Below are 12,452 nucleotides of genomic sequence, written 5' to 3'. Positions count from 1 at the left end.
TTAAATCAATCAGAAATTAATATAGCTTCTGTACCACAGGCTGCCAAGTTTTTGATAAAATGATGCTGTCTTCTTTGTTGAATTTATTTTCACTTTCAATTATTTCTAAGGTTCCTCTTATTATTCTTGGAAATAGTATGGAATGTTTACAAGTACTTTTGTTTTGTCAGAGTCTATTGCATGATTGGTTTTGTAATTGTATTCTGTTATAGCTAATATTTCTGTATCCTGATGTTTTGTGTGTGCCTAATGTAACTAATGCATGTATTATTTCTCCAATGTAGACTGAGCCACAACAACATGGAATTTGGTAGACTCCTAGCTTGCACAGAGTAATCACGTTTTTTACTGATATCAAGCAGTTGTTCAATGTTTGATCCAGCTTGAATACAGCTTTGATATTTTAAAGCTGTACAATATAATGCAACATTTCTTTATACATTATTAGTTTAGGTTAAAATATTGACAACTGACATGTTACCTTTAGCCATACTGAAAACTATAAACTTAAGTGAAGATGTTTTAATATATAAATAAATTGTGTCTCCTTAATATTCTCTCAATTTTATCAGATGCTCCTTGGCTGTAAGGAAATAAGCTAGTTTTGGACATCTTAAATTTTGATGTTTATCTAAATGTGTGGCAAATTCTGCACCTAGCTTTTGTACTTTGTTTTTGAAATCTGTGTTCTATTGTACCCCTTCTCCTGAATGTTCTCTTCTCTGTATTCTAGATTGTAATTACCCCATTTTTATTAACCAAATTTAAGACGTTGAGTAATTTTTATAATTGTCAGAGTTTACTCAATATGGTTCTAATAGTTTTCTGTAGTATACTCATAATTGCTGTTTCCATCATTCACTGCTAGATAGCATACAACTACAACGTTTCAAGTGAAACAGATTTTAGGGTTGGATGAAATATCTTCTCACAGACAGAACATAATCAAAGCCACTATCAAAATCTAATTTCTAATACAATAGGAATTGGAGAGGAAACAAATTAGTCAACCATCTTAACTCACAATATTCTGATATATATTTCAGAAATATACTAAATAAGTACTAAACATACACATTGACAAGTAAAAAATTATGTTTCACTTTTGCAAGGAAATCATATTTTTGTTTGTAACAAATTAACTTTCATGCATATTAAAATGCTCATATGCAACATATTTTATATAAAAAGAACGGCGGGTATATTTAAATGGAAATTCTCTTAACATATTTTTTAATGTGTGTCTATGCAAATGTTTATCTTGTCAACAAATTAAACTAAACAAATGATATAAAAATGATTGTAGAATGATAAAAGTGTAAATACATCAATGAGTATTGATAATGGTGTTGCTTAACAATAACAATGATAAAAAGCGAACCACTGACATCAGTACCTTATGGTGCATCATTAATGTGGCTCAGTTTTTGCCATTAGTTGTCAAAAACAGCAGAAACAATACAGACTGATTGCAGCACAAGAAATCTACTTTTCACAATTCATGGAAGAATCGATGCGAGCGACAATTGAGTAGAGTTTAATGTTAACATAAACAATAAAGAATACTATACTACAAGCACATGAAGAACACAATAGTTTTATCTATTACATTAATTAGCTAAAAAGGGCAATTTAAATTTCCTACTACAAAATATTCTTACAACAAACTTTTATATTGCATTGCTACAACAAAAAGGGCAACTTTTGGAGATCATACCTTGCAGCGAATAGAAAAATTAAAAATACTTTTGTACTTAGGGGATTTACAAATTGATAAAGTATAATAGAAGAATTTCACTTGATGAGGCCTTTAGCTCTGAACATATCGCGCATGAGGTTCTTCAGATATTTGATCTCCCGACGCACCTCCACCAGTTCAGACTTGAGCCCCTCATTTCTTTGCTGTAAATCCTTCTCCTCGCCCAGTATCTCCTCGATCTCCTGCTTTTTCTTCAGCCGATACCTGGTTGCAGCGTTCTTGTTCTGCTCCTTCTTCCGCAGACGCTTCTCCTCAGGTGGAGTTCTTGCATAGGGTTTGCTCACCCGTCTTCGTTTGGACACCTTAAGGTCAGGACTAGAGCATGATGGTAGTGTCCACTCAGGGTCACTATAGCCACTCTCTGATGATGGGCTTGCCACTGACTCACTCTCCTCATGAAGACTTGAGCAAGAAGTGTCTGCAGGTGACTCAACCAAGCTCTCCACTCTCATCCTCACCAGCTCATCTAGTTCATGAGGCTGCATCTCCTGGAGCATGGTGAACACTAACTCCGCTTCCCTTGGACTCTCTGGCGGAGTCAGTGTGTTGTGGTGTTGAGGTGCGCTGAGGTAGTCAAACTCCTGCATCAGCACTGGTGTCTGATCCATCTGTAAGCTGGGTGAGGGGATCTGGTATTGTAGCGGATTGGCAGGGAGAACTGTCTGAGGCTGTTGTTTGATGGAGATAGCTTCGATTCCCATGTTGTTTACCGGAGTTGGTTGCTTTATTGGGACCATGTTCAGATTGCAGTTGTTAATTGGGGCAGGTTTCAGTCCAAGCATGTCCAAACTGTTGATGGAAGGGGCAGTGGGCTTCAGTCCCATGACATCCATGTTCATCAGCTGTGGAGGGGGAGGTAGATCATCGAAAATGGGAAGATCTATCTTCTCTTCCAGCCAATCAGGGAAAGGTTCTTCTGCACAGAAAAAAAACAATATATGAAATCACCTAATAAGGAATAAGTAATATAATTTATATTTTATTAAATCATTATTAGTTTGCCATTTAGTTTAATTGTTAGCAAACTGCCCATAAGGAAAATGAGTTTCTACTGCAGTCTCTAGTAGCAACAGCAAGCCTGGAAAGGTACACAGATTTTAGCTCTAAAACAAATTTTCAATTTTTCTAAGGACTTCATAAATGTATATGAGGGTGTGTGAAAACATATACAAGTGTAATAATATTCTACAGGGCAAATACTGTATTTTTAATAGGTACCTATTAAAAATACAGTACCACACACACAATCTTCCTATGTGAATTATATTGGATAAGTTAAATAAGTGGAACAGTTGAATAAACAAGAGAGGTTTGGGGAATTTTGAAACTTAAAATATTGCAATAAATAATAATAATGAAAATATAGAAATTTGTTATAACATTTCTTAACATTAACCGTCCAAGTGTATACCAGAATTTCTGAAATATCCTCCGTTTTTCATGGGTTTTGCAAACAGTTTTAGAAAAATCTACAATAAATATAATTTAGATTTTGTATATTAAGTGTTATATACTATTTTTTTGTGAATAAATGTAGAAAAGACTACATAAGAGAAAATTTTGTAATAAATTTAAATTTTTTTAATATGTATTAAATTGTCACTTTGATGCATAACAAAATTTTACAAAAATTATCCACATGTTGTTAAAATATTATATATAGGCAAAATTTTGAATAGCATATTTGTAGAAAATGTTAATGTTATGAATAAGAAAAGGCGCAAATTGGAAATTTTTGAATAGATTTTATTCTCTGTTAGCACAAGCTAAGTAAAGAAATACAACAATGAAAATTATGTTTTTCCATCAAGTGTTTTATATATATTTTATACACACACACACACACACACACACACACACACACACACATATATATATATATATATATATATACTGTATGCAGAAAATAAATGCGCAGAGGCTTCTTTAAACAATAGAAGAAAAAGACTTCACATAAATCCTTTAATACTTTGACTATATTGTCATTTTCAAAAAGGATAAAAAAGTGTATATAATCTAAGAATTAAAAGTAAACATATACATTTTTAGAATCAGCTGAAATGTTCTATTCTGATTCTAAAAGATGTATGGAATCAATTTTTCAATAAAAGAATATTCATATATCTTTTTACGGGTTCTAAAATTGTTAATTTAAATTCTTTTAAGTAACGCTTTTTGTCAAAGTCTTCATATGTTAGTCAAATAATACCTCTATGCCAAATTTAAAATAGCCTACTTCTTTGTTTGAAGTTTTTGACGATAGAAGGATTGTGAAGGAAACAGGACTATTCCTTCATAGCCAACTTGTAACAAATTCTATCCTGAATTTCAGAATTGTGTAATAAAACATGGATTTTTTAGTAAAATTATTATTTTTCCAAACAACAAAACACTCACAGAAACAACTGAAATTAATTACATTAAATTTTTCAAAAAAATATATGTTGCCTCAATAACAACTACTGAAACCATCAACCACCAAATGTGTTAGGCAAATTATTTTACATAATAATGATAATTTTAAAACGGTTTCTATCTCTAACTTGATAGCTCTGAAACTCACAGACATTTAAACTGGCACATCCAACGATTTGTGTTTCAGGATAAAGACCGTCAATTATATCTCAAGAATACTTGTCTTTCTTAGGTAGGATTGCCTATGATGCCTATTTTATACTGTGAATAAATAAATGTGAAATTACCAATAACAAAATTGTAATAGACATTGACAGAGTGTGATTTTACAACCAAATGGTTATGCAAAAACCATAGTGAAAATATGTTAAGGAGACAACCAAACAAAAATATCCCTGATCCTCGAAGACAAGTGAAGTATTCATAGTAAGAATAATAAAAATTATCAAGTGATCTGTCTGCTTTTTAATTCCTTTTGAAAAAAGCTCAGAATATTGGTGCTGAATCTTCTTGCACCTATTCGTATACGAAAATTTTCCAATACCGATAACTATCAGTGTTGGAATGAGCGCATGGCCTCTACTGACGCCATTCCCCACACTAACAGTGCATTAGCTGATAGCCCAACACTAACACAGCCATTGACACAGATTACTCCACTGATATCACACTCCACTTTTACATTTCTCTCATTAGCACATTTCCCCTATGTAGATGATACAGGATGTATGATTGTACAACAGGCATAACATGAAAAGTGTTCATCACTCTTCATATGACATTAGAAATAACTGATGTTAGAATGTTAATTTTAAAGAAAAATATACAGCAAAATAAAAAATACATTTTTATTCTTTTTACTTAACGCTTTAGATGAATCAAAGGTATTCATTAATATATTATACTCTTTAAACAGTTTTGACACAATTATTATTGTAAAAAAAGTAATTAGCTACAATCACAAGTTATAAGCAGAAATACTGCATATCCAACTAGGAGCTGAATGTTTTTAATGCCCTTAAAACTTGACCAAAATACATACAAAGCAAATATTAGAACAAGTTACTATGTGTAAAAATATGTAACAACATGCATGCGTGTGCATGTGTGTGCGTGTGTGTGTGTGAGAGAGAGAAAGAGAGAGATACGGGCAGTTCAGTGTTGCTAAACCAGCCATCAGATACCGGTAGACCAATGAAATGTAGTTCACCTTGTAAAGGAAGGACACATTCACACATATTGACGGTCTTTAGTTTTTTCTTAGATATCCTTCCAAAGGTTTGTCACAACAGCTAATTGATGATCCCAAGTTAATACTATTAAGTTGTATTTGATTATACTTATTTCCTCACTGAATTAAGTACAATCTGCTCGAGCTGAAATTCCTGGCTAAATCATGTTGATGAGGCCTTTTAGAGTTTCACGACAAAACATCACCATTAAAGCCTATCTTCTTACTCAACTGTTGACGTCTTCAGGAAAGCAAAAAGATAACACAAATATAATACGAGGTATGACAAGCTATTGTAAAGACATAATGTCAACGTTTTTCCACAATTCGGATTTTTAGAATCCTATGGATACTGTTGACGTTTAATGCGAGAAAATTGCACTTTTCCTCAAATCTGCTATTAATCGTTGAGGTTAATCATATTTTAAAAATCCAATAACATCAAAAATATTATTGATAAAAATTTATTATTTATTACATAAGCTAAATAATTTTTTCTTTTTAAATTGTGGTTAAAAAGGAATTGTTAGTTTAAAATTTTTTAAATTTTAAATAACACCCTATTTTTATTGTTATATTCTGTTATAGTGCACTTTGCAATTTCTAGAGTAAATGTTTTGTATCTTGGGTATACATATACATTTCCTACAATTTAAGGTTCGAATACTACTAGATTAGGTATAAATACTACCTCTCAGAAATATCTCTTAGCATTTTAAATACATAATATTTTTTTTCTATACTTATATTAACAAAATAAAGTGATACTTAAACCAAAATTGTCTTATAATTGAAATAGCTAATAATAAAAAAATCCAATTAATGTATTTACGTTTTTAATTAATTATAATCTTATAATCATAAAATGATAAAACATTTAATGACAAATCTTGAACTACCTTGATTCATTCTACTGAACTGCGTGCTATTATAAAATTAATATAAGTTGTTACTGTAAGGACAAATATTATTACAATGAACTTTTCTAGAAGATTAGCCAATAGATAAAGTTAGGCCAGTGTAATTTAGTCACTCATATTGTAAATGCCTAAATATATCACAATAGGCCCATATTTATAGCATGACCTGTTTCTCCAATGACTGAAAGATTGACAGGTGTGAAGAAATCTCCAGAACTCTAGAGACAGCTACCATCACATTTCAAATGTGTTTATTTTGGGATTCACACGATCCTGGTATTTTGTAATGAAGGGAATCATGAGTTTGTACAAGGATCTCAACATGCAATCTGTCTATGCTCCTAGTGTTTTGACCTAATGTAGTTGTATAAACAAACTTGAAATCTGTGCACTTCTAGGAATATAATTTTTTGTGTGCAATAGTTGAATTTTAACACAGTTTGCTTATCCCTAGAAATAGTATGAATTATAGTGTGATAACTTATAATCTCCCATCAAGTGCGAAATATGTGTTTGGAGTGTGTAAAGCCTCAAAACTCTTGCCACTAGATTCAACTTTTGTTGGTCTGTCATCTGATTTGGGATCTACCTCATGGACAGTTTCCGATATCCGAGGGTTTTTGTGATGGTTTCGTGTAGCAGAGATCTAGAGATTTGCGGAAATATCACAGATCCATACAGCCAATCTGCGATTGTTAAGGAGTGCATTTTCAATTTTTTCCCAGAATTTTGTCCTTCACAATTGAAGATTTCCGCTCCTCTGATCATCATGTACAGACGTAAGCCCACTTTTTTACTCATCACACCTCTTAACACACTTGTACGATTCATAGTTTTATCACCATATGCAATTTTTACCTCATTATGAACCTCAACTGGAGGTTTTCTCTAACCAAATGGGATAACGGATGACACCGGGTATTTTGCACTTAGTGGGATAGACACAAAACATATTTTCGCATTGACTGTTCTCGATATACTGACAAGGCAGTGTAGCCAACATGTAAAAATAAAATCTCATAGACCATGACAGCCTCAGTACAGTTACTTTCTGAATATGCTTCGTATATTATACCTTATTAATGCCACAGTATAGGGTTATTGTTTAAAATTAGTATAAAAATTAAACTAAATCCCTTGTTTAAACATTTGTTGTATTGTAGGTACATGTTTTGGCATTGAGCCATCTTTAGTGTATAATTAACTTTTTTGTAAAAATGTGATGTAATGTAATATTTTATGCCATTCAAATCTTAATGATTTTGAATAAAGTGATTGATTCTCTTTCTCTCTCTCTTTCTACGGAAATTCCATGTACACTCTGTACATTGTATAAATAAATATATTTGACTTCTTTCACAGTTTGTGGTGACTTGTTTGAAAATGATGTATTAAACCAATTTTTGAGATGAATTAATTCTTAATGTTTAATGAGGGATTAATCTTAAAACTGAACTAATAGTTTAAAAGTTGAGCAATAAACACTTAAAATGCGTAATTGAGTGGATACAGATGGCCAGATATTTATAATGATAAAAATATCAAAATCTGGGTATTTATAAATGTATTTATGGGTATTAATCAAAGTTTTTATGGATCATTTCTAGATACCATGCTAAACTAACCCACTCGCTGATAGACTGTTCTGTATGAGTAATCCAATGTTTTATAGGTAATTCCTAGAGACCACGCTAAACTAACCCATTCTCTGATAGACTGTTCTGTACAAGTAATCAAAGTTTTGCTGATGATCAATCAATAAAACAAAACTAGAATCAGACCAGGAAAGAGGAATAGTAGTTGTTATAATACAAGGAGCAAAATATTAGTTCAATGTCAAATCTTAACAATAGAACGTTCTAGTCAACAGCAAGGAGAAAGTGACCCAAGGAAAACCAGATAAGCCGGTTTCATTGAAGCAGATTCACTTCCTCAAATATTCTATTTATCTTTTTGTTTTGTTTATATTTTCCAGATCAATTTCATAAAATCTATAAAAATGTATGTACTGAATGAGTGTAGAAGTATACTTCAATGAACTACTGTACTTCAGAAATTAATACATTAATTTTTGAAGATAATAAAACAGTGTCTACCTTATGTTGAAGCAATGTTTAATACATATAATTTTAATTACTATATATTATCTTGTAAAATTGAATACTTTAGGTTTTTTTAGAAAAAAATGTTTTGGTTTCCATTTATAATACATCATGACACATTCTTCAATAAATCAATACATAAATATAAAAGTTCTGTGAGCAACTGATGTAAAATACTTTATATAGTGTTTGTACCAATGATTATGATTTGTAATTCAATGTATCTAATTTAAACTGTTTAGGTTATATTACCATAATCTTTCATCCATGTTTTATTAGGACCCACCTTAGTATTTAACTTAAAACAAAATATTCTTACTTATCTTAATAGGCAGCCATTTTGAAATTTTTTCAACTTCACATAAAACATGACAGATACTGTAAAAATGTAAAACACTTGGTATATTGTTTGTTAGAATCAAATTAATATTTCCCTCTTTTTTGAGTTGACATTAACTTATATTAATTGCTGGCCTTTTCTGGTTAAATTTCTGGATTTCATAGTATTAGCTTACATGATTTCTTTTAAGTTTTACATATATACAATATATAAAATGGCTATCCTTTTTAAAACTATGATTGTTTTATTATATGATTAGGCTCCTAAAACAAAATTATGTAAAATCTATGTGGGTTTTATTTGTACATTAGAATTTAGTCAAAAAGACAAGCAGACTCCAATTAATAAGGCATTTCGACACAAATACTCATATTACACTGAGATGTCAGCTAGCCAACATTCTCAAAATCCTAACTGTCAGTATTTGCTACTATACCGGCGTACAATAATCAGCAACTTTTATAAAACTGTTATGTGTACCACTCCCTTAACAAACATTTTTAAACCCTGAGAACTTGGTATACTGATAGAGGAATTTCATCAACTTGAATATTAAGCCCATAGAAATACTTGCTTCAATACTGTGAGCCTTATGACTTGGTTTTCCTAAACTTTAGAGATCTAATATTTTAACTTATAAAATAACCTAGTGGTTTTCTCTTTAACTAACTGTAATCTAATGTTGTCATATTGACACATTCCATTAACCATCATAGTTCTCTCGTTTAGTTCTACATTGCGGTCAATGATGTTGACACCAATATCTTCTCCTTAGATCAGAACATTGATGGAGTATATTTTTTTCTTTTATTCCCTTCCAATAAGTAATTGTTTATTATGGTAGAATTAACAATTACTTAAAGTGTAATTAAATATTTATTATTTAAAAGCATGTTTAAGAATAATGCTCAACGTTAACTGAAAGAATTCAATAACAATTTGTTTTTTAAAGCTAGGTATCTTTAACAATTTATGGAATCTATATATATATATATATATATATATATATATATATATATATATATATATATATATATATATTCTTCCATTGAATATAGTATCTTGCTACAAAATAAAACTTAAGATTTAAGGTTATGATAACTTAAAAAATTTCAATAAATTGTGTAATTTTGATGAAAATGAAACAGTTAAAGAACAATTTGTATATATATATATACAATATATATATATATATATATATATATATATATATAAGTGAATCATCTCTGTTGCATAATGTGTGTACAGGTTTATATATGGATAATAACTAAATTTTATTAAAAATGATAAAAGAGATAGGTTGTTTAGGTTTATAATTGAAAAAAAAAACAACTGTAACATAAATTTGGGTGGGAGATAACTGAACAACAGCGATATGACTTACAAATTAAGATTACTTAATATCACCTTAATACAGCCCAATATTATATTTTAATTATTTTCACACACACACACACATATTCATTCTGAATCCTCTCTCAAACGCATATTGTCATGTGACAGACAATGGTATTGTACATTTCTTGATTTTATAAATTTTTTTATTATTATTTGTCGAGTAATTTATAAAAGTTTGTTACAAGTATTTTAAATAATTGTTTTAATTTATACAGGAAGATTAATTCTGAATTTGAATTTACACCAAACAGCAGATACAGTAATATAGAGCTATATGCAGGGTTGTACATATGTAAAAGGAGAGATTCATGGGAATGTCGTTTTTGAATGCATTCATCTTGTATTTTACATAACTATAACATACACTTCTTTATTTTGTAATCGAGATGATTAGAAATGGAATGAAAAACCACAAAAATCAATTTAACATCCCAAGAGAAAAAGTATCCCATAAAAAGCTCTACATTGAGAAAAAAACCCAGTGATCTATAAAAATTCCCATCCCTGAATGATTAAAACAAGCTAACTAAAAAACTTTCCGATAAAAAGCTAGGCACGTTTGCCGATAATTATATCTAAATGGTACGGTTAGCCATGAACTATGACCACCCATAGTCTGTCAGCTGCTCCATGTTTTGAGGTTAATCGTTTTGTCTGTACAAAGCAGCATCTGTTCCCAGATAACAGTAATTTTTTTCAGTTTTACTTAACCCAGACCAATAAAATATTCCACAACGTAAGCACTCAGGAAAACCTTTCTAAATTTAGGTGTATAAAATGTATTTGTTTCAATATTTTATTCTCTTTATGTTACATAAATACATGTGCAGAATTTTTAAATCATTGAAGTAAACTTTGCTACAAGATTTAATAGTTTTTTGGGAAAAATTATAGGAATAAACCACACATTAAAACATTTATGTGCATTTCCAACTACAGAGAACAAAACTAAATGTTTTTTTGTTCATATTTATCTCTTATTTATTTTTAAAATTTAAAAATCACTTCCAAAAATATTCAAAAAGAATTAATTAACAATTCAACAAAAACTCCTGTGTTGCTAATAATAATAAAGGTAACAGGATTATCACAAATATTTTTCATTACTCAATGATAAAACAAAAATCAAGTTCACCCAAGGAAGAGATTACATTAGAGATCTTGAAACAGTATTAAGGTTTTTTTTTGTACCCCCAAACAAAGGTAAGTGGTGTTTGAAAAAATCTTGTTACCTTCATAAAACTTTGACAAGTTAGCCAAAAACAAAATTTAATCATAATACCATACTGGTTTTGATAAGTATATTAAAACCAGCCACTTAGTAATTTAATTTTCAAGTTAAATTGCTATAATATGAGACATATTAAGGACATGACATTTTTAAATGCATTTATATAATTTAATATTTACTTATTTTGATATGATTTCCTCAAATTAGACTTGTTTTGAAATGACTTCTTAAAACATAATTTTGTATGCTAACTGTGTAATGCTATGACACAAGACTTACAATATTCTAAATTACCTATATTTTTCAGTTATAACATTATTTAGAAATTACTTGGCTTTTACATATATTTTTAAAATTTGTATTTAAGTATTTTGTATTTTTCTTTTAACTCATCATAATAGGAATTGTATTGGTTTTATTACAGCTATTATATGACATGTATTTTAATAGAAAACCATGAGCAATAAAACATACCAAAATATGGTGGTGAGACCATTTCCGGAACAATGTACATGTCAACGGGACGGTAGAAGGACTCTTGACAACCGATGGCAAACATAACACACACAATTGTCCACAAGAAACGTCACAGTTACAACTATAGTCTTTAAAAATTAGGATTTCAGACTTTCAAAATTAGGTGGGATTGGTAACTGTCTTGACAAACAATCAAATGTTCACCTTCTTTTCACCAATTTTTGCGAATTGAAGATAATCAAATGGTTCCACATGAAAAGGTAGTTCGCCTTCATGCTATATTGTTGACACATTTGAGAACATCTAGCAGACTTAAGGAGCCCCAGAGTCACCAGCTGATCGCACTCAGAGGACAGACGCTCACATACTGAGCAACACTGGTCACTGCTACTGGACTCTCTCCCCACCACGGCCCACACTACTACTCACAGTCAGCTTCTGACCCACTTCATTTTAATACTTCACAAACTATTTAAAATTTCAATGTTGCCTTTGATGACGGATATTTAGAACTAATCAACCTTGATGGAGTGCGTCTTGGTCTAAAAGAGACCTTCAATGTCTAATTATTTTGAGGAT

At 30.5% G+C, this 12,452-nt stretch overlaps 1 protein-coding gene across 2 annotated transcripts in view; it reads right to left on the bottom strand.

The window, feature by feature from the left end:
• Positions 1-1,015: 1,015 nt before the first annotated feature.
• The window catches only part of LOC124354215 (activating transcription factor of chaperone), a 59,651-nt gene continuing 48,214 nt past the window's right edge, over positions 1,016-12,452 (bottom strand). Inside the window, exons 1-2 of one of the 2 annotated variants that reach the window (XM_046804507.1) lie at positions 11,871-12,199; positions 1,016-2,675 (exon numbers count right to left, since the gene is read on the bottom strand). In XM_046804507.1, coding sequence (XP_046660463.1) covers positions 1,795-2,675; positions 11,871-11,955 — 966 coding nt within the window. In that variant the 5' untranslated portion in view covers positions 11,956-12,199 and the 3' untranslated portion in view covers positions 1,016-1,794. Of the gene's footprint in view, positions 2,676-11,870; positions 12,200-12,452 lie in introns of those variants that run through there. The other variant, XM_046804506.1, reaches the window with a different exon arrangement.

Source organism: Homalodisca vitripennis, chromosome 2 (genome assembly GCF_021130785.1).
Source record: "Homalodisca vitripennis isolate AUS2020 chromosome 2, UT_GWSS_2.1, whole genome shotgun sequence".
Taxonomy (NCBI): Eukaryota; Metazoa; Arthropoda; class Insecta; order Hemiptera; family Cicadellidae; genus Homalodisca; species Homalodisca vitripennis.
The sequence above is the reverse complement of the archived record's forward strand: the minus strand, read 5'-3'. Positions and strand labels throughout refer to the sequence as shown.